This window comes from Eumetopias jubatus, unplaced genomic scaffold, assembly GCF_037043125.1.
Source record: "Eumetopias jubatus isolate StellerSeaLion01/CBP00866 unplaced genomic scaffold, mEumJub1_p1.0 scaffold_8, whole genome shotgun sequence".
In the NCBI taxonomy this organism is placed as follows: Eukaryota; Metazoa; Chordata; class Mammalia; order Carnivora; family Otariidae; genus Eumetopias; species Eumetopias jubatus.
In genome coordinates, this window is record NW_028274814.1 from 102,491,552 (window position 1) to 102,515,168 (window position 23,617).

General features: G+C 35.1%; 1 protein-coding gene across 3 annotated transcripts in view; it reads left to right on the forward strand.

Annotated features, from left to right (window-relative positions):
- Positions 1 to 23,617, forward strand: part of NAV3 (neuron navigator 3) — a 346,824-nt gene that overhangs the window by 283,922 nt on the left and 39,285 nt on the right. For all 3 annotated transcript variants that reach the window (XM_028105477.1, XM_028105478.1, XM_088025643.1), the window contains 3 exons: positions 1,707 to 1,784; positions 10,375 to 10,458; positions 19,063 to 19,174. In XM_028105477.1, the coding sequence (XP_027961278.1) occupies positions 1,707 to 1,784; positions 10,375 to 10,458; positions 19,063 to 19,174 (274 nt within the window). The remainder of the gene's footprint in view (positions 1 to 1,706; positions 1,785 to 10,374; positions 10,459 to 19,062; positions 19,175 to 23,617) is intronic.

A 23,617-nucleotide genomic window follows, 5' to 3' on the forward strand; every position in this document is an offset into this window, starting at 1 on the left:
GCTTTTAAAGTAAAATTTGTGCTATGTTTAAAAATATCAAAATAATATTGATTATAGCAATTTGATCTTTATAATTGCTAGGCCAAAAAGTGAATATGTTTAAAAAAAAAACCTAAACTATTTTATTTATATTGCATGGACAGGACAACGCTTCTAATTTGGTCATAATATGGCTACTGAGGTATACAAATGCTGCCTATTTGCCTGATTAGTACTTATCTGACTCCCCTTTGTATCATTCCTCCCCCTAATGGGTCTGGTTTTTAAAAAATAATTTCCATTATTTTAAGGTTTCCTAGATTACATTGTAAAGGATCATGTAATAGAGACTTTAATTTGAGAAAGGCTCTTTGGATCTATATTGGCTTAAGATGAAATAGATGGTCTGTTTTCTGGGACTATCTGTGGTCATCATTTGAATGCAGGTCAAGTTCTATTTGGGGGCTAGTGTATCTCTTTTTTAAAAAAATCAGGAGTGAAATGGAATCACATTTGCTTCCAGCTTGAAGTTCACAACTTTTTTGAGTTTCTAAATGTTGATTACCATTTCTTTTCCTCAAAAGAGGGGGGAGAAAAGACAATTAATGAACTGTGTCAAGAATGCTCTTTCAAACTGAGACAGTATTCTAAAAGTCCAACCACAACAATAGAAGACTTCTTTTTGCAGAAATGAGAAGAATTTGAGTAGAATGTTTGGCATCTAGATAACTAAGATCCCTTGAGACCAGAAGTCTAGTTGTAGACTTAGTCTCAGATGGTTATAGATGTTTTACCCTTACTAATTGGTGTTTACGTGTCTCAGGAACATGCAACATGCAGATTAAACTGCAGAAAGTGCTTATATTAACAATTTAAATGTGCTATGAAATACTCTCTTTTTCTGGTTCAATTTTATTACAATGTGAACTTAGCTAAAGAGGAAGACATCTAGCATATTTATTTTGTTGGCATATCTAATTATTTGAACAGTATTACTGATTTCCCCCTTACTTTTAAACTATAGATAATCTATAAAGCATTTCTACCCTGAGCTAATAGTAACTCAATGAATAAAAGGCATTATAATAAAGATTTGGGAAGGCTTCTCTGACTGTTAGCCATTGAAACTCCAGCTAGTAAAATTATTTTCAAATATGGACTCAATATACATGGAATTAGAGCCAACTTTCAGTGACTACAGGATATTCTACAGCTTCTGAGAAGTTGCCAAACTACAGAAAATTAAAATAAGCACACACCAAAAAAAAACTGAGTATTTTTTGCTAAAACTCCATGCTAGAACATTCAGTACTTTTTGCTAAAAGAAGACCTAGAAAAAATGTGTACATGTATGTTTAATTTTTAAAAAGAAAATATTTTACTGCCTGAGTTTTATTATCACAAATTCCTTAAGCTAGAAGAATCAGTAGAGAAAGTAAACTGATTCTTGAGTCAGGCAGATAGGACAATGGAGAAAGCAAGCATCCTTTAATTTGCACATTTGAGTCCTAACCTTAAACATATCACTTACCTCTCCTTACACGTGGCATTTGACTGTTACCATATAGCTAGGGCTCACATTTCTTTGGTTTTTCAGGAATTGGTGCTGATATACTAATTAAGGGGTTGCATGAGCGAAATATAGTATTTGCTTTCTTGGATTGAATTCTTAGTTTTAAGTAAAAATACTAGCGTATTGAGTTGATTTTTTTTAAAATTACACTCAGCAAATCCACAAACTGCGGCGAGAGCTGGTTGCATCACAAGAAAAAGTTGCTACTCTCACATCTCAACTGTCAGCAAATGTAAGTCACTTTTGATTATTTTTTGATATATCAAAACAGATTTGTATGTAGTAAATGTGATAATTTTGGTAACAGACATACAAACTTTAAGTGTCCAAAAATAAACAGTCTTCAGTCCCTCCTATAAAGGTAAACTTTCCTGCACACTGAGTCATGAAATGTAAACCCCAGTTGGTGTGATTAAAAGAGCTTTTTGTTTCTTCTAAGGCTGGGAACATTAGTACCAGTTTCAAGGGTTATTTATTTTCTTATGTCTCCTTTTTATTACTCTCCATAGATTCTTTTTCAAGCCACAATATGGTTGGGAGTTGATAGTGATTAGATTTGGAAGATAAACAATTCTATGCACCCTGCTTTCTTCAGCACGATTTACTGGCAGTTAGTTAAGCATCCAATTAATTCTAAAAAATAAATAAATAAATAACTTAGGTCTAAACTTGGGTATCTGAATTATATTTTGAATGAGAGATAGTTCTCTTAAAAACCTTGGTAGCCTCCTCACAGCAGTTTGACCCACTGAAAGTGGCAAAAATGATGCCAATGGAGATCATTGATAATATTAACATTTACTGAATCTCCTTCAGTGTGCCAGGAAGTCCTCCGAATAGATGCAGAATAATACAGGGTAACATGTGGCATTGTGCCTGGTCCTAAGGAACAGTAGTGTTAGGAGCACCAGTGAGGGGTAAGGAAGCTCCCGCTGTTTTGCCATATGTCCTGCCACCTCCATTCAACGTTAATCTGCTCAGTCGGACCATGTAGTTTTGGGCCCTTCGTCTGCCTCACCAATCCCTGCTCTCCACTGAGGTTTTCTGTGTCCTGGACAAAGCATGACATAGCAGGAGAGAGCAGGTGTAGGCCCATGGGGTATGACTTGATTAAGAGAGATTTTAAGGATAAAAATTATTGTGTAATATAACTTCCACAGCATGTGAGTCATTTCACTCACTGCGGATTCATTTTAGCACTCCATTTGAATGGATTTTATCTTCTCAACTTTGGGAGAATCAAATTCATTTGGGATTGTCTTTATTTATTTTTATAGATGTTGTTGGGGGATTGTTAAAAATAATAGCAGGTTTTTGATGTAGTGTTCCATGATTCATTGTTTGCATATAACTACATCAAAAACTGATGATGTAATATATGGTGATTAACATAACATAATAAAAAATATAAAAATAATAGCAGGTTTTAAAGAATTTTTAGGCAATACTGGAAGAGAACAGAATTATTTAAGCTATAGTGTGTGTCTAAGAATAAGTCTTAAAGAAATAGCTAAGAAGCCGCTATAAATTTTATACTATAGGCTAGATGAATAATAGTATAAAACACTCTGTCTACGTTCCTGACTTTGTCCCCAGAGGACATATGACAATGTAAATGCCAAAACCACGCTGGGTTGTGTTTATCTGCAAAGAGGAAGGCTCAGTGACAGACCCTATGCATTGGATTATCAAGATGTTTGCAGATGTCTTTAATGACTCGTCGGGATTTTATTTTATTGTGTAAATGTCTCTTGCATGGGTTTATAAATGCAAATATTAGGATAATAAACATCTGCTATACATTATGGAATTTGGGCTTTTACTATTTTTAAAACTATTACCATTTCAAAAGCATTACATGCATGTGGTATTAAAAAGGAAAACTGAAACTAAAAGAAGAATGTAATAAAAAAATGTATATTTGTTTTTCCCCCAGACACCCTTCCTAAATATGGTTGTTGGTTTGGGGTGGGGGGGAGTATAGTTGACACACAACGTGACATTGGTTTCAGGTGTGCAGCTTAGTGATTTGACAGATTTATACATTATGCTACGTTCGCTGCAAGAGTTGCTATCCTCTGTCCCATTACCTCACTAATCACTGACTTCCTCACGCTGTTTTTTATTCCTGTGACTTACTCATCCGTAACCGGAGGCCCGTGTCTCCCTCTCCCATTCACCTATTTGCCCAGCCCCCCAACCCCTTCCCCTCTGGCCCCCATCAACTTGTTCTCTGTATTTATAGTTCTGGTTCTGCTTTTTGCTTGTTCATTTTTTTCAGATTTCATTTATGAGTAGAATCATATGCCATTTGTCTTTCTCTTTTCTCTCATTTGTATTTCACTTAGCATAATACCTCAAGGTCCATCTATGTTGTCTCAAAAGGCACAATCTCATCCTTTTTTATGGCTGTGTAGTGTTCAATTGTTGGTTTCTTATATTTCCTTTCAACATTGATCTTTTTTATAGCCATGAATACATATAGGCATGTACACACTTGCAAAGGCTTGTACACATACACACACACACACACACACACACACACACACACACACACGCAGAGGAGCAACCAAATTATAACATAAGGGAGCAGTCCTGAAATTTGACTCTGTGCCATTGTTGGAGCAAAAATTTTTTAAAGGTGTCAGTCATTGGCTACCTACTACTTCTGCTCCAATCATGCATGCCACACTGATTTTCACTGACGTGTTTTCATGACTTTGGCTCATGTGTTCTCAGCGGAGTGTTGATATGACCACCAGAGGTTGAAAATTGGTTTTTGTGGTGAGAAAACTTACTCTTTTTATGCATAAACCACAGTTTTACATAGAATACATAAGCAGGTATCCAATGTATCTATGGTATTAAGATGTCATGGAGGAAGGGGGCTATTAGGAAAAAAGCATCTATAATGTCTCCTCAAGGAACAATAATGAAAAATGGAATGAATACAGAATTAGAGGAACTAATGTCAAATAGATGATTTTGTTTAAAAAGTGCTGATCTTAGAGAAAATGTCCAAATGTCCCCAGCTTCCCCTAGCCACATCTTTGTTATCCTTAGTAGTGTCTTTTGCACAAGGATAGGAGTCTAAATTATATCCTATTTTGCATGCTTTTTTACTTCATAATGCATTTTTAAATCTGAAATCACCTAAGAGCCATACAAAAAATTGTACATAGCAACTTTATTTTTAAAACATTGCGAACAACCAAATATCCCTTCATAGGTCATTGGATAAAATAAACTATGTTCTTATATGCAAACAATGAATCATGGAACACTACATCAAAAACTAATGATGTAATGTATGGTGATTAACATAACATAATAATAAAAAAAAGAAAAAAGAAAAAAAAACTATGGTAGTTCTCTATCATGGATTACTACTCAGCAGTCTTGTATATCTATGTCAATTTGTATTTTTAAACATATAATCTCCTTTATACATTTAGAAATTTGAATTACTCATAAGTTACCTATTAACTGCAAATTATCTTGAACTTACTGTCTTTAGCATTTGGTTTATAATGTCACTTTAGATCCCATAGAGCATAATGAGTCATCAAAGTAATTTTTAATTAATATTTTATTTTTTCTTGGTTCTAAAAAATACTGCATTTAAATTTCATTCAGAGAATATGTTCAGATATTCAAATTAACAAATTCAGATGCTTGTTAATATCTGTTGATGTGTGTAATATATACATATATTGTAATATACGTGTACAGAAATTAAATTAATCATAAGACTGAATAAAATTATATCTGTACAGAACTCTTTTTTTTTAAGATTTTATTTGTTTGGTAGAGAGAGAGAGAGAGCACAAGCAGGGGGAGTGGGAGAGGGAGAAGCAGGCCCCCCGCTGAGCAGGGAGCCCCATGCAGAGGCCTGGATCCCAGGACCCTGGAATCATGACTTGAGCTGAAGGCAGCCATTTAACCGACTGAGCCACCCAGGCGCCCCTGTACAGAACTCTTTAATAGAAGTCAAAAATTATTTTTAATCTTGTAATACTATTTGGAAATAGAGATGAACCTTGTATTTTTTTAGTTTCTTTAGACCAAAAGTAAACTTTCTACCTCTTGGTTAAATAAGATCACTACAGTGAGCATTGTTGTATAGAAGTGAAGTAGTAAAAGATCCATGATTTTTATAAGGATGAATTACAGAGGATTTGGCTCTGTAGAAAATATCATTAACTGTTTTTTTTTATTTAATGATCATTTAAGTGTCTAGATATTCATTTTTTACTCAATATTTTAATCATTCTCTCAGGACTAAAATGATTTTCCTTAATTTGTTTTTTTGGGTTTTTTTGGTAACTGATCTGTCAATTGATCTGTGTTTGGGCCTGGCATAATTATATTTATAGAGTCAACACAGTAATCCATGTTTTAATTTTTAAATTTGAAACTTACCTGCTTCTCTATTAAAATGCTTTGTTCCCACTTTGTTAAAAGGGGCAGCAGTGGGGTGCCTGGGTGGCTCAGTTGGTTAAGCATCTGACTTGTGGTTTTGGCTCAGGTCTTGATCTCAGGGTTGTGAGATGGAGCCCCATGTTGGACTCTGTGCTCAGTGTGGAATCTGCTTGAGATTCTCTCTTTCCCTCTCCCTATGCCCCTCCCCCACTTTCTCTCTCTCTCTCTCTCTCTCTCTCTCTCTAATAAATAAATAGAGCTAAAAAAAAAAAAAAAAAAAAAGGAACAGCGGTAAATTAGAAAGGTGCCCAACCAACTCACTCCTCATTTGACTGGCAGAGTAAACCTGCATTCAGTAGAATGTGCACTGAGTCTTCCCATTCACTTGTGAAGTTCTCTGATCAGAGCTGCAGAAAGCCCTGGAAGGACTCTCTGTAAAGCACTTTCTACTAGGATGTCTTTAGAAAGGAGAGAGGGTATGTTGGCATATACTGCTGTCTGACCTTCCCTGGACCAGTACCCCACCTATGAAGAGGAAGAAAAGAGGAGCCCTCCAAGCAAGCATCTGCAAATGTATGGTCATATCATGCAGTCAGCCAGGTGCCCTCTAGCCTCTCACCCACACCTTCCTACAGCCAAGTCAGGTGGGGAGCATTTGTTTGTGTTCTAATATATTTTGTTTACGAGTCTCAGTTCTTATGTATTTAGAAATGGGTACTAAGAAAAAAAAAAGAAAAAAAAAGAAATGGGTACTAAGACTAGTTATTATTTCCATTTTTCAAAGATACCACTGAATAAATATGTCACAAAGGGTCCTTTTTTTTGCCTTTCAGCATATAGGTCTTTTAGCCAAAAATCTGTCGGGTGTTATTTTGTTTAGGATTGTGTCCTATTTTATTGCTCTATTTAATATTTTTATGTATTCTGGCAGTTACTCTTACTTTTCTGTATCTCCTTTCACAGAAAACAATTTTGCACATATTAACAATGACAAACATTGAAGGAACAATTTCATAATGTGTAAAAATAATGTGAAACCTTATGATAATTTCAGAATCATTTTCAGTTCGTCTATTGATTTTCAAATGTAAAGTCACATTTATATACATCTCCATATAAATCTATGTATTTTTTTTTTGGTTGATGGACTGTCACTAAATTCTGGGTGAATGAATACAATGCAGGCATTTTTCATAATCTTTCATCTTACTATTTAGCAGCACAGTAATTCTGTTTATGTAAAGATTCAGATTATATTATAGAATTCCAAAACTAAAGACAATATGTACTAGAAATACCTTCCCTTAACTAATATCTAGCCATGTCTATTTTATTCCCTTGGCAAACTGCACCTAACACAGGTCAGGGAGTATTAATTATCATATTGACACAATTTTACTGTGGTTTGAAAATTATGCAGCTGCTAAGAGAAAAGTCAGAACCAAGTAAACCATGATCAGTAGTCCCCCTAAAAATCCACAATTTAAAAAAAGTCATCATTTTATTAAGTTTCTCAGATAAGGTCTATTGTCCTGTACTCAATTGGTTTTACTTTCCATTTTCTCTCCGTTGAGGTGACAAAGATCATCACTGGTAGGAATGGTTTCTGTTATTGGTTTCTTGGACTACCTTTCTATTAATCCAATTGGTGAGAAATTTAACCTTGTATTACCTTCAAAATAACAAAGTTAATCTGATAACCTAGCCAAGGCCACATAAATTTAAAGCAGTATTTCACTAACATACTTCTAACATATTTTTCATGGAGAACAATGCGAATCAAAATGTTCTTTGGTAACCAGTTATACATTTTCTTATGAATAATTAATGAACAGCAATGTTCCAAAGATTGAAAACTGACATTCTTATAGTGAACATTTTGTATTAACTAGTAGCTACAAAATACAGGCAGTATATTTATTCGACAAGTTCACATTCCTACTTTCTTTGTCATGTTTGAACTCCTGTTTAACTAAGAAAATATGCATAGAAAGTAAAGTAAAATTTTCTTCCAAGTTTATACATTCAAGCTTATATATCCGATAAGTAAGCCTTGTAGTTATTTGGGAGTTAAAATTGCAATATTGAGTAGAATTTTGCATTTCTTTTAGTAAATATTAACAGTGGTTTCCGGCCAGAATTTTCACTATTCTAAAAGAAAATGAGTAATTTTATTTTAGGATTTAGTAACCCATAATATAGTCATAGCAGGATTATTGTTAATAACCTAAACTGGAATCAGCACAAATGGTCAATCATAGGCAAACATATTATAAATCACATAGAGCAATGCATTCCTGCAAAATCTAACTCCTGTGACACCCTACATGGGTGAATCTCAGAAACACAATGTTAAGAAAAAGAAAACAGTCACAAAAAAAATTGTGCCATATGATTCCACTCTGATAGTTTAAAAAATAGACAAAGCTAAGACATAGTGTTTAGGGATGCAAGCTTAGTGGTATAACTATAAAGAGAAGCGAGAAGATAATTACCATAAATGTTACAATACTAGTGGTCATTCTGGGAGAAGGGAGGGAGGACAGTAATAGGAGAAAGGTCAGGGAGAACTTCTAGGATCTGCAATTGTCCTACTTCTTGACTTGGCTGGTGAGTGTATGAACGTTCACTATGTGAGAAACCAGCGAGCTATGAATTTTCATTTTGTTCACTTTTAGTATGGTTAATATGGTTTAATATGGTTTTGTTCACTTAAAATTTTTTTTACAATAAAAAGTTATGTATGAGAGAAAATGGAACATAACCTTGTGCTAATTTCTGATATATTAAGTCTGATGCAAGGATATTCCTTGTCATTGAAAACATTTTAAACTATAAAATACTATTCCTTTTTTTTAAAAGAGTGTTATTTATCCTATTAAATCTGCTAACTAACCTTGGAGTATAATTCTCAAAGTTGTGTGTGTGTGTGTGTGTGTGTGTGTGTGTGTGTGTGAGAGAGAGAGAGAGAGAGAGAGAGAGTTGGTGGGGGAGGGAGATAGAGGCAAGAGGGAGTGGGGAAAAAATGAAGATTTGTACTGGTGGACTGAAGATTAATAGAAGTATTCTCCACAAATTATATTGTGTTGGGAAAAGGAAGGGAGCACAAGATAAGCTCAGTGCTAGGAACAGAGACACCTTTATATTGTGATACTATCGGAAGGGACTTGTACATTCTAGCTGTTACCAATAATGCAATAAACTTCTTGCTATTATCAATAATGGAATAAATTTCCAGTGCCCTAATTCTTTGGATTCCTGCCATCTATCTGATAATAGTTACCTTGGCCTTTCAGCTCTGCTAGAGTTACAAGGTGATATATTTTAATAAGTCCTTTTACTCCCTTCTCTCAAAAAATTAATCTTTGCCAAGGATTGCCACATTTCCCCCCACACATAGTTTATTATGGATGTAGGTTGTAAAATGTTCTATTATTGTATCTTCGGAAGGGCACAGTAAAATTCCATCGGTTTAACATAACATATCTGTGGTTCTCCTCAAGCAACTGTTGAGAGATTGAACACCTCTCCATGCTTAATATTCTGTGGGTGAAGCTGTTGGATAATGGCATGCCAACAGAAACTGGCCTATTCTAGAGCTGTAAGATTGTCAAATACTTCTTAATCATAAGAGTTAGGGTTTTATACTGTGATATGTATAATTCCCTGAGATTTAAAATAAAATCCAAAAGCCATGAAAACTTAAATAAAATATGACTGAATATTATTTCTAGCTGGCCTCCCTGCACTTCCTTAGTTGAAGGGAATAGAGTAGAAATAAAAGCCCTATTATTGAAAGGAGTTTGGAAAGTGAAGACAACTCTTTCTGACTCCATTTTTTGTATGCACAAAAAAAGGAAGGATAATGTGTTAGCTGTCAGCAGATGTCTGACACTTGAAGGAGAGTATCATTACAATGAAGGAACTAACAATATCTCCAAAGGTCATCATGCAGGTATAAAAATGAGAAACATTTGTCCATTGACTATGGCAGTGACCTCCTCTTGAGCTCTAAGTCTAAAAACTTGGCAACTCAGAACTTTATTCAGTATTTTGGGTGTCAAATCCTCTGTGATACGCAAGTCAGAAGGTGTTATTATTTGCAAAATACCATCCCTTTTCAGAAGTTGAACTCACATTAAATGTCAAAAGACAGAAGCGCTGAATTTAAACTGGTTTATTTTTATTATTTTTTTAAATTTTATTTTATTATGTTATGAGAAATGACATAAACAAAGATTTATGTTAAAGGAGAGTCATCATTGAAAGCTAACCATGGTGGTCATAGTATTTAAAGAGTTAGAATACCTGAAATTAAGCATTTTATAAAATCAAGAGTTTTTATCCATCCATATAAGGTTCTGACATTTAAAATGTGTTCCTTCCATTTTTGTTCACAGGCTCACCTCGTAGCAGCTTTTGAAAAGAGTTTAGGGAATATGACTGGCCGACTGCAAAGTCTAACCATGACAGCAGAACAGAAGGTATGTCCAAGAATTGCCATGGGGGCTTGAAATAAGACAGCAAGTTGCATAGGATGTTTAAACAATGCATGAGATACAGCTCCTTCAACATAATGCGGCAGAGGATCCATTCCATACTAAATTGGAAAATGACAAGATAATACTTTTTCTTTTCAGATTTTAATTTCTAAAGACATATGATTCAGATTAATCCATAGTAGGACACACACACACACACACACACACACACATGAAGTTCTTTCCAGGCAGTCTATTATTTTACTCGTGGTTGGACCTATTAAAAGAATACCAAATGTTAAGGAAGAGAAACAGTTGTATAGGAGAAGAATTAGAATATTCTAGGAACAACTTGTTATGCAGTTGACAAGAATTGCACTCTGACAAGAATTCTCACAAATGCATGGTCTGTAAGCCCAGATATAGACCATGGCTGTAAGTGGAGATACCCATGGAGAAAGTCTGGAGGCGATGCAAGGACTCTACAAAGCAAGGGGCTCACATTACAGCATCTGTGGGACAAGAGACTGAAACACTGATCCTGAACTGAAGTTTAGAAATCCAGAATGCTAAGTGAAGATTTGTGTCCTTTTGGAGTAATGGGGATTAGTTGGCATCTGGGGATGCTGTCTTTGAAAAGTCAAGTTAATTCATATCACAAACTTTAAAATAAACCTGAAAGGTTTTATGGAGGGGGAGAAGGAATTCTAAAAAGAAAGAAACAGAGAATTTAGTTCATGAGACAAACATATCCAAAAGGTTCGTGTTGCCGAGAAAGAATCTGGACACTTTCCGTGGGATGACCAGTAACTCACCTCTCTGCCATTATTTTGGTGACCCTAACCTGAGTCCTTGGATGGGTGTTAGAGACAGATGAAGTCTCTAAAACTGTATGGAAACATTTGTAAAAACTGCATATGTGCATAATATGAGCAGATGTCCACAGTTTTCATCTAATTTCCAAAGAGATCCAAAATCTAAAAAGCTTTGGATATTTTCAGAATCAATACCCATATCTGTCCTGAGAGATGGCTTCAGTTTTGTCTTCAGTTCTGTAAAGTATGTCATTAGCTTTACAGAACTAGCATATGTTACCATTGGTCAGTTTACCATTTTTTAAATAAAAAAAAAAAAAACCAGAATGAACAGACCAATTAAACTCAAGAGAAAATAAAATATTCCTATAATAGCCTGGTGTAATTAGTAAACTGTATTTTATTTGCCCTTATCTTTCATTCTCCTATTTCAAAGATTTCCCCTGCTTATGAAAGAGAACACTATCCATCCCTGTCAAACCTGTTCTGTAAGGGAAGATGACAAACACCTTTTGAGCACAGGAATTTTATCTTCATCTTTTTTTAAGGGGGAGAGAGAGGTAGTCCAGTTTACCACTTCACTATGTAGCCTAAGAGCTCAGCAAACAGGATGACGAGGTCTTTGAGGGCAGCCAACTGGGAAAGAATATGAATGTTAGAGCCCGGGAAGCTTGAGTATGAATCTCGGGGAACCTCTTAAGAGCTGTGGAATCTTCTTTTGCTGACCCTCACATTCATCATTTTAAAAGTCAGGTTTATAATAACTACCTTGTAGAATCACTCTGAGGAATAAGGAAGATATAATATGAGGCCACATACAGTGGATAGTCAAAAAAATTGTTACCTTTCTTTACATTTATCTCCTTTTTTCCCTTAAAAAAACATAGGATAAACCAAATTCATCATTGGCCATGAGCCAGGCATATTGCTAGAAATCATGGTTAGTACTTAAGTCTCACTATCTTTAAGAAATCAAAATTAATGTTTTTTACCATCCCATATTTCCTTCACTTTTTTTATATTTATAAATAAAACTTCTCATAGAAATTGGAAAACTATGCATTTGTTAATTTATAATGCCTATGAATAATGCCTGAATGTTTTTAAATACATCTGCATAATACACAGAATTTTATAACTGTGTGCACATTAACCATAAAGGAAGATTGCCAAAATTATAAAATTTTCTCAGAAGATATCATGGTGTCTGAAATTGCCTTGCCATTTTTTAACTGAAAATAAAGTGATTGTTTGTCTCATTGCGAGCCATATGCACAAACAATGTTAGTTTATTTTATTAATCTGAGATTTATAACTTGCATATTTCCAAGGTGGCTTTGGGAATCATAAAATTAATTGCAATATGATATGGCACAATTCAATAACAGAATCTAGTAAAAACAAGTAGAGGAATGTATATAATAAGATGCCTGAGCCTATGTAATTTCTACCACAAAGCACTGAATAGAATTGAATGTCAAGGAAGCTAAGGCACAAAGGGAGATTGCTTGGCATGTCTAGTTCTCATTTTCTGACCAGAAGAGCATAATTTAGATCGGAGAGACAAACTTTTTGGCACTGAATTCAAGGACAAATTTATTGTAAAGTTTCTTAAATTGGGGTCATGAAATAACAAAAGACAAAATAGCTGTTCAAATAGACATTTCTCTAAAAGCTGAGGGCATAACATTTAATCATATTTCAGTGAAGTCATTTCTTCAGGGAGCTGAGATAAAAGGATATATTGCTCTCTGGTGATCCAACAATCCTGGGAAAAAGATTAGTGCATATAGAGCAGAGGTTTTGAAACTCTGTTCTTGGAGTTCCAAGGCTCATTTGTCCATTTAATCATTCACCAAAGTTATATTGAATTTCTACTGTGTATGAAAGACTGCCCTAGCTACTGAGAATTCAGCAGTGAAATATGTATATATATGTAGTATATATAAAGTTATATATACTACATATATGGATGAATTATTTATATATATACACATGCTGTTTATATCCTAGTTTATAACTGGTTATAATATAAAATAGAGTTTATATTCCAGTAAGTGACAGATTATGATAAAAGTACAGGATTTCAGGTGAAGATAAGCACCACTGAAAATGTTAAGAGGGAGGATGTTGGGAGGCAAGGTGGGATGCTAACACATGAAGCAGCAAAAGCCAAGATGGTTTCATGTTCTTGGCTACATACTTAAGAACTGTTAATGAAACTAGGACTCAATTCCAAGTCTTCGGGCTTCTTCTAGCTTCAAAGTATGATTTTCAACAATCATATGGCATTAATAGTCCGAAAACTGTATCAAAATGTTAGTTTGATTTATAGCCCAAGCCCACTTCCTTGAATAGTGTCTTAAAATATTTCCTTGTTCCCAGATGCCGTCCCTAGAATCCTGATTGTCTTGCCAAAACACTGCTTTTATACCCTTATAGCCTGGTGAGAAAGAAAGATGTATATGAATCACTCAGGAGGCAGAAAATTTGGGGTGCTGTTGGAAATATAATAGTATAGTGTCCTCAGCGTACTCATAGGGGACCCCTGCATCTTCACTTAGGTTCCAGAGTAGGGGTGTTATGGGGGAGCCCCTTTAGGTTCTAAGAGGAGGATAAAGATTAATTCCAGGAAAATGGGGGACTATGTGTTGTAGAAGAAAGGGCACCATGAGCGTGAACAGCAAGGAGGGAAATTAAGGGAGACATTAAGGGAAAAAGAAGGGATGTGGAGAGAAATGTGGAACTAAGCCTAGAAAGATGTCTAAGGAATCTGATCCATGACAAACAAGGAGCTGTTCCAAGGCTTTTGACTCTAGACTAACATGATAAAAGTTAGTTAATGAAGATCAATCCAGCCACACTTCCTGATAGTTTAACAGCATCCTCAGTAGCCACGGGGAATGCTACATGTTACATAATAGTAAGTCTATAAGTAGGAAAAATTAAGATAATTGTCACGAATGCTTGCTGGCTGGAGAGTGGAATTGTCTCTAGGTATTGCCCTGTACCCAACCTAAGGCATTACAGATTGTGACAGTGACATAGTCTGATCAAGAAGTTTACCTGGATTTATGGTCCTTGTCCCTTTATTAGCACTTCTCCACCAAGATTCTTTGAGAGAATTAAGACTTAATTAGTGAGTAAATTTTCACTCACTAAAAATTTATCATTAGAGTCAGAAAATACATTCACTAGGCTTTTGGAGCATAGGATAATTTGAATCCATGTTATTCATGGAATCAAGTTACTTGCACTACTGGGATTAGAGGAATTTAGCGCATTTTGTTAGAATCAGGGCTGGTTGGGTTCTTTCACTAGAAAAATTTACAAGATTTCAAGGCACACACATAATCGTGGGGAGTAGAACATGTTCAAATTAACTACAGCTAGATAGTGTAAGTTTAACTGAGTGTCAGTGTAAGGAAGCAAAAGCAGGTTCAGTGCAAATTTTTAAGAGTCTTGCCTAGAAGGTCAAGTTGGTTGATGAGATTTATTGCCAAGCTTGTAGAATTTTCAGCAAGGCCTGTGTCCAGGAGAAATTTGGAAAGAGGTCAGATGCAGTTAGGAAATTAGGTTGGAAAGGACACCAAGCAGGGCCAGTATTACAACAAAGTATTTGATCATCTCATTTTGAAGCATTCCAAGTCGGACCTTGATGACTTGTTTAGCTTCGGAGACATGTACAAAGCAGTTAGAAAAGATATTGACTCCATCCAGCTTCTTTTAATGAGAAACTCTCATGGAAAACTGGAATCTTAACATGATCAGCAGGTGTTTGGGGCATCATTATCTTGAATAGCTTACTGAAGGTGAATGCAATTTTAGTTTGGTTCCCACTTTCGAAAAGTGAGAAAATATCAACAAAGTATGATCTGATCGTCTAGTCCCAAGATCCTGTACAGAATTGTCCTAGCCGCCATCTTCTCTTTGGTATATAATGAAGACAATGGAAACTGGAAACTACTGAGTTAGAAGAGGCTTTCAGTCCATATCTTGATGGCATATACATTTTCCAGGTTTTTTTCTGAAAGTTGAACAGTCTCAGAACTGAAGTATCTTCTATTTGGTCACCTTCAAAATAAAGAAACTAAATGAAAATATTTCAGAGTATCAAACAGTTTTATATTTGGCTATTTCTAGAACTCGCTTCTAATTATATTTCTGATCCACATTCCCCACCATAGCCAAAAAAAAGGAGGATTTCATAGTTGTACTTGGAAGCAGCATTGCAATTTCTAAGCATTATAGTCACCTTAGAAAAATATAGCTTAAGGGAAGCCTGGGTGGCAGAGTCAGTTGAGGGTCTGACTCTTGGTTTTGGCTCAGGTCGTGATCTCAAGATCAGGATCTTGGGGTTGTGAGATCGAGCCCCACCTCGGGCTTTGTGCTCAGCTTGGAGTCTGCTTGGGATTCTCTCTCCCTTTCTCTCTGCCCCTCCCATTTGGGCTCTCTCTCTCTAAAATAAATAAATAAATCTTTTTTTGAAAAAGAAAAATATAGTTTAAAAATAAATGTGAACCACCAACTGTAATTATGAAGGAGAAAAAAAGGAAGACTAGAAAAAAACTATTATAAAACAATTTCTATGTCTCAGCCAAGTTTTCATTTTAAAGTGCTTATATTAATCTTTATATACTTACTGCTGGAAAAGAGAGAAAGGGAAACCTGACTTTGTTGCCATCCAAAGGAAATGATTTCACCGATTTAGCCATATCCAGACTTTCTGTTTATAATGAATAATAAAGTCACTGATGTTTTAATATGGCACCAAAGGTGATTAAACACCCTCTTGTTAAAACATACATAGAATTGAAGCTTTACATTATTCTTTGAAGGGGAGAAACACCTGTTTAACATAGACCAGAACATTTGAACAAAATCATCCCAACATTTACTGAGATCATAAATCTCAGTGAAAAGACAAAGTCTACAACAACTAAATACGCTGAATGCATTAAATGATCTGGAAGTACAGAGAAGGGTCCTTTTTTTCTGAAGGGAAAGCTAAGAGGTTTCAAGCATATAGGCATTTCACCAGGGCCTTTAATAGTGAGAAAAATACTTAAAGCAAAGGGAGAAATCATATGGGAAGACTCAGTGAAAGGGATAGCTCTAGTTTGAGTGATGTGGAAGGTGGATCTCATTAACTGAAATAAGAAAGAAGGAAGGGATTTTTGCAGATATGAAGAGATACCTAGTTCAGGTTTGGATAGATTATCAGTGTCAAATTTAACTATCTTTTTAATTAAAGACACTGGAATATTTTATAGGCCCTTGCTTATAAAGTTGCCCTGAAGAACTACTGATATAATTTGGCTTAAACTAATTTTTTCATACACGTGATTTTCTCAATTTACATAATGAATGTATTTGTTACCTAGTTATTCTTCCTTTGGGTCTATTGTGCCATGCTGAATAACAACTAACCTGTTAATATCTGTTGTTTATTTTAAAGATACTTAATTTTAGGGACACCCGGGTGGCTCAGTCTTTTGAGCGTCTGCCTTCAACTCAGGTCATGATCCCCAGGGTCCTGGGATCGAGCCCCACATCGGGCTCCCTGCTCAGCGGGGATTCTGCTTCTCCCTCTCCCTCTGCCCTCCCCCCCCAACTTGTGCCCTCTCTCCCAAATAAATAATCTTTAAAAAAAAAAAAAAGACACTTAATTTTGGAAGTAATCATTCTTCTATCTCATATTAAATGTAGTTTTCTGAAAAAACAATATTCCCTGAGCATTCCACTTCTAATCTTTCTAAAAACAGTTTTGAGAAGAGATTTCTCTAGAAGAGATTAAAGTTTAGACATTGAAATAAGTCTAATTAAGCTGTATTTTTTAGACCTTTGTATGAGATCCCTCATTTCCATTTTTCTTCTTTCAACCTAAGGCCACATATTTCAGCAAATTTGTTAATCCACAGTACAAGAACTATTGTTTTTAAATTCAAGGATGAAAATCTGATTTTAATTAAAATTTAATGTGTATTCCAGTCTATATGTTGTAAAATTACTATTTAAATTATATGATTCATTAAGTATGCACTATAGAGTTCCTTTTGTGAATAGTTTTCTGGTAAAGGTAGAATGAATTTCAGTAAACATTTTATCTATTAGGAGATTTATTTTAAATGGGAAATATATCAAATTTTGGAAAACTTATCTATTACTAATTGAGCAAGGGACAAAATTATAGATAGAACTTGGAGAGACTGAGAAATCATGATGAATTGGATCTGAATTTTGAATTATGGCAGTGGAAATTTTCCACAAACATGTTATTTTTCCTTCATGATAAATATATGCAAATTAAATTACAGTCAAATATTTGAAGATCCAGCTGTGAATCTAGGAGGTTGCTACCAATTGTTCATTATGAGATTCTTTGACTTATAAACTATTAGAAGTCTGTAAGAGGGTTTATTATTTTTTTTAAATATCTGTCATCTATTAGATAGATGTCAGATATCCAATGAAAATAGTTATAAAGTTGGTTGTCATTTGAATTAGCGTTGCCCGTTTTTTTTATTTTTTGGTTCTTTTGTTTTTTTTTTTTTTTTAAGTGCCTAAGGTTAGAATAGTCTCTGGATGTTCTTATATCTGAAGCTGTTTCCTCCAAAGGTGCTTGTCCTGATCTTACCTTTTTAATATATTCTGGGAGATGGAGAGTAGGAATAAACTATTTAATATGGAGTGAAGAACCTGAGCCTGATTCTTTGGATTGCTGCCAAAGATGATAGAGAAAATGCTCAATGACAATTACATTCCCTAGGAATTCTCCCTCTAAGAGGCTGACAAGAATTCTAATTTTTAGAGTTGCCGACACTGCCAAGACTTCTGGATGCTCCTTGTTTTTGAGCTCCTGAGGGAAATACTGCCCATGCTGAAACAATACTCTACTTCCTTTTTTGGAGAAGCGCATACATCCTATCTTCCTCATTCTTCCTCATAGTCATTTCTGATAAAACAATTCACTTAGATAACTGTGAAAAATCATTTATTTGTTCATTGGGACACATCTTAAAGTTACCGTGAGTTCAATAAGAAAATAGATGTTTCATAACAATTTGATGTGTAAGGTCACATAAAAAAAAGGTTTTTTTTTTGATAAATTAGTATTATTTAAGGACTGTAGATTGAATGTATTTCCATTCAATTAAAAAAAATTCCTGTGTTGCTTTGGCTTGGTAAAATTGGATCTCCATACTAGCAAACTTACTGGATGAAAAGTATCAGAACCTAAGATGACCTTGATTTACCCAGCAGAATTTAATAAGATGACATGTAGTAGGAGTGAGGTAGGGATGAGTTCCTGCTTTTATACTTGAATATAAAGAAGCGGTTCCCCAAGTGCAAAATAAAGGAGACAAAATATGAAGTCATTCATTCAATAAGAATTCAGGGTTTCTGGCTAACAGTAAATGCAATGTGAGGCACCTGTACAATTCTGCTAGCTAACTCTGTGATCTAATCATGGCGGTATTAGTAAGTGTGGTATAAAATGTACACTGTGATATCTTGCTTTATGTTGCACTGGTCAGCTTTAGGTGCCACCCTTTGAAAGGAATAAAGACTATTCAGATCCCATTTATAAGAGAATAACCAAGACACTTTTCTAAAATTCTCCTTACATTAGGTAAATAAGAAGTCATTAGATGTGACTTGACAAGGTCAGTCCGGCATTCAAATCTCCCAGGACGTTAGCACTACATAAAATGAAACCCATGTGATTGTGGATTGTGGATTATCTTTTCTCTCTAGGTACTAAAACTTCTAAATTCTGTTTGTTTCACAGGAGTCTGAACTTATAGAACTAAGAGAAACCATTGAAATGCTGAAGGCCCAGAACTCTGCTGCCCAGGCAGCTATTCAGGGAGCGCTGAACGGTCCAGACCACCCTCCCAAAGGTATATTGAGAAATATTGCCATTTTTCGTCCAATATAATAAGTACCTATTTTATTTTATTTATTAGAGAAAGGCTGCTTTTACTCAGTGGCACTACCTTTTAGAATGGATAACTTGGCCTTAATGCAGTCAGAATCCCAGAATTTAAGAACAGTAGCTTTCCTTATCAATAATTTTTTAATTAACCTTAAGGAATTTGCTTCTATAGTCGTACACACGTTTTTCTCCATTTGATTTGGTGAGAGTGGGGGTGGGGGAGGTTACTTAATACATTCACATCTGACTTCAAGCAAAACACACCCTGTAAAGAGTATGAAAATCCAGATCTGTAAACAAAGTAATCGATATGGTAAAGTATCAAGTAGTAGGTATGGGGAAGAGCTCATTCTGGGTGGAGGCAGTAAAAAAGGTACACTTCTTACAGAAATGTTAAAAATAGTAAGAAAAAGGACTAAAAGTCTGCTTTTCATTATTACTATGCTTCATCAGTTCTAAACAATAATAAAATAATCTTATTTGCCACCACACCCTCCTTAGCTTCCCACTGAAGAAATGCTTTGTATTCATGTCATGTCATCTTTTTTTCTTTGCATAGGTTCTAATTATTCATGTCCTAACTCTTTTCAGCAGCATTCAATATGCTCAACTCCTCACCAGCTTAAAAAAAAAAAAATGCTTTTCTAAATCCTGAATGCCCTATCATGTACTTTCCCATTTCCTGGTGAATCCTAGGAACATTTTGTGGAATCTTTTTAATGTCTCCAGCAGCCAGTCACACTTCAGACCTCTGGAGGGTGGCTTCTCTTACCATCAAACCAGAACTGTTCTCTCCAGGATCCATAATGACTTTCTGGACACAAAATCCAGTACAACACTAAAAATTCATATTGTATTTGACTTGTAGATAGCATTTGATACTGATGTCCTTCCATTCTACCTGACATATTCATTTCTTCTAATGTTTGTAACATTCTCACTCTTAGTTTTTCTCCTGCTCCTTTGAAATCTCTTCCAAAGTTTCTTTTGCAAGTTCACTCATTTGTATCCATTTGTTAAATGTTGGTATTTCTTAGAACCCAGTCCTCAACTCGCTTCCTTTATGATTGGGTACTTTGTGATTCTCTTCATCCTATCCAAAAGTCTGTACAAACTCATCTAATCCTCTGGCTATAATTATCATTTATGTGTTGATAACTGTCAAATATATCTCTCCAGGCCCTGCTCATATCTTGAGTTACAGATCTATAAATCTAGCTGCCCCAGAGAGAGCTCCATTTGGTTATCTCTGGATGTCTGTTTGTCATGCTAAATTCAACATCTCCAAATTTGAACCTGTCATCTTCCCTCTTAGCCTGCTTTGCCTTCAGTATTCTTTGCCTCAGTGAATGACACCACCATCCTTCCATATAGCCATAAATCTAGATGTCATCCATAAATCCTCCTCTCCTCATTCATTAAATCAACAAGTTCTCTTGATTCCAACTGTTAAATATCTCTTGGATCTGTTCCCTTTTCTCTCATCCTGTTATCACCATCCCTCATCTCTCCCCTGAACTATGACCAAAAACTCCTAAATCCTTCCTGCCTTTCATCTTATACCACTTTATAAGTGATTCTTCACACTGAAACCAAAGCAATTGTCAACAACAGGTATCCCATTGCCTTTAGGATGAAATACAAACTTCTTAACATGACATAATCTCTCTTCACCAGCTTTGTTCATTCAGCAAATATTTATTGACTGCCACTTATTAGCTAGACACTGCTCTAGACCTTATTCTCTGCTTTTTTGTCACGTTGTGTATTTCAGTTACCCCGAATTTCTTCCAGTTCTCTAAAAGTTCTTTATATGTTTTGGTTATATCTACTTAAAATTTTCTGCCTTGTTTGTTCAGCATAAAAACTTTTTGAGGGCGCCTGGGTGGCTCAGTTGGTTAAGCGACTACTTTCAGCTCAGGTCATGATCCTGGAGTCCCAGGATCGAGTCCCGCATCGGACTCCCTGCTCAGCAGGGAGCCTGCTTCTCCCTCTGACCCTCTTCCCTCTCGTGCTCTCTCTCTCTCATTCTCTCTCTCTCAAATAAATAAATAAAATCTTTAAAAAAAAAAACTTTTTGAGACCTTATAAGAGTTGGCCTAAATATGTCTCCTTGACCCTTAAGCTGGATGAGGTCCCCTTGTGATATCTTTCTGGAAATAACTGTACTTCTATCCAAATATGTAGTATACTCTGGTGCCTTAATTTATTTAAGGCCTGCCTTTTCTGATCAATGGTAGGGTGGTTTGTTTTTTCAACCCACGTGGCTATGATGATGCCTTACACACAAAAGGGGCTTATTTGAATTTTGATTTTTAAAAAATGTAATTTTTAAATACTTGAATTTAAATTTTAGGAAAAAATTATATAAAGTGAGATATACTTAAATTGAAGGAAAAACTAGTTCTCTAGGGGCTACTTCTGTTAAGAATTTAGCAACTTTCCATGTGGGAGAGTTGATTTATATGCCACATGGAAAATTACTGCATATTTAAAGCTTATCTTAGAGCTATAATAAAGCAGCCTATGTTCTAAATCTTTGTGTCGTAAATAGGTCCAGAAGGGATTTTAAAAGGCTTAATCCTTTCTTTAACACAGTACAAGTCACTCAAGTAAAACTTTCTGGAAGGATTCTTTTTATCATAGGCAACAGGTAGCCTCATATACCTACTGGAACTGAAAAAAAGGAACTCCTCTGCTCAGAAATGTGGGAGGGATACATAAAATGAACAAAATGATATAATCTTTGTTTCCATTAAGCATTTAGTCTTGTGGGAAAGCAGGAAATAAACAATTGTTGTGATCATTGGTGTAGCTGAATATGTATGCCAAAATAGTTATGTTATAAAATGGACAAAATAGATGGCATAGAAAGCAAGAGTTCCAGGCAACCTCCTAGAGGTTCATAGTCAGGGAATGCCTTTCCCAGATAACAACATTTAAGGGGAGCTCCAAGGAATAATGATCAACCCATCTGGTAAATATTGAGAGAGGAATATTCTAGAAGAGTCTTGAGATAGAAAATAGACTAGTGCCCTCATGGAACTGACACAATGAGCAAAGGTACAACACGTAGAACCAGGTTAGAGAGGTAAGTACTGACCAGATTACTGAGGGACTTTTGGGCCCTATTTAAGAGTCGAAGTGTTTTCTTTCTTTTTAAAATGAGAATCTATTGAAGAGTCCTAAGTAAGGCAGCGATGATGATTTCCTTTTAAAGAGAATCCTCTAGCTACTGTCTATTGAATGGTTTGAAGGTGAGTTAAGTGGGACAGCTATTCTTGCTGTCAAGCAGGCCAGTGATAGTCATAGCTTGAACTGGGGCAGTGCTGGTGTCAAGGGTCAGAAGAGGAAATGAATGAACAAACACGTAACTGAAAAACGGACTTCTAAAATAAGCTTCTCCATTCACTCCTACTGTTGATATCCATTTGGTGAACCATTCTTTACTAAGCTCTATGATGCCACATGTACTGAATCAAATACTTACAAGCACTAGAAAGGAATTGTTAGAGATGAGTAAAATGCATTCCTTTCATTCCATGATATTATTGAAATCATTCCTTTGCTAATCTTTGTTGGTAAATGCCATCATAATTGAAGGTAGATAATACCTCTAAGGACTACTTTTGATTTATGATTATGAGAACGTAGCCATCTCCTTAAATTTTGAGGGTTAATCAAAGTCAAATGCAATTTATTTTTTCTGGGTATAATAAAAACTCTGGAGTACTTTAACACAGTACAATTGCTTTATTTGTGAAAGTTGATTACTAGGGAAAAACCTAACAAATAATATATCTTGATCACAAAAGCTTGTAGCCAACTGCAGCAGAAATTTAAAACACAAATAAATACCAACATATTCTTCTTTATTCATATAACTTCCATATTCGTTGATTAAGGGATACTATGCTCCTTTATCAAAGTTCAATCAAAATAGCACACATAAATACATGCCTTGATTTAAGTTTTGACATTGGTAATATTTTGGGCATATAAATACAGTAAATATTCTCATCATTATTTTTAAAGTACTTTTAAGAGCCAAAATCTATGGATTCTGAAAATAGTTTTATTTTTTCCCTCCTATAAAATTTGTCAGCATAGTTATTATCTTAATGGAAAAATTAAGGTACTTACTGATACGTATGTATATGACTATAAGGTTAAAGATTTGTATACATGCATTACATGCCCACACATATAGTCACTTATTATATTTGAAAGTAACAGTTATAGTTTCATTGTCATGGGGTGTTGTAACATTAAATAAATCAGTCAACTGGAAGACTTTGATTTTATACTATTGTTTCTATGGAAACTTTTTGAAAGCTATATAGTAATTTCTGACATCTTAGAAGTTCCACTGAGATTTTTTTACTTGGCAAACCTTAATTGATGCCAA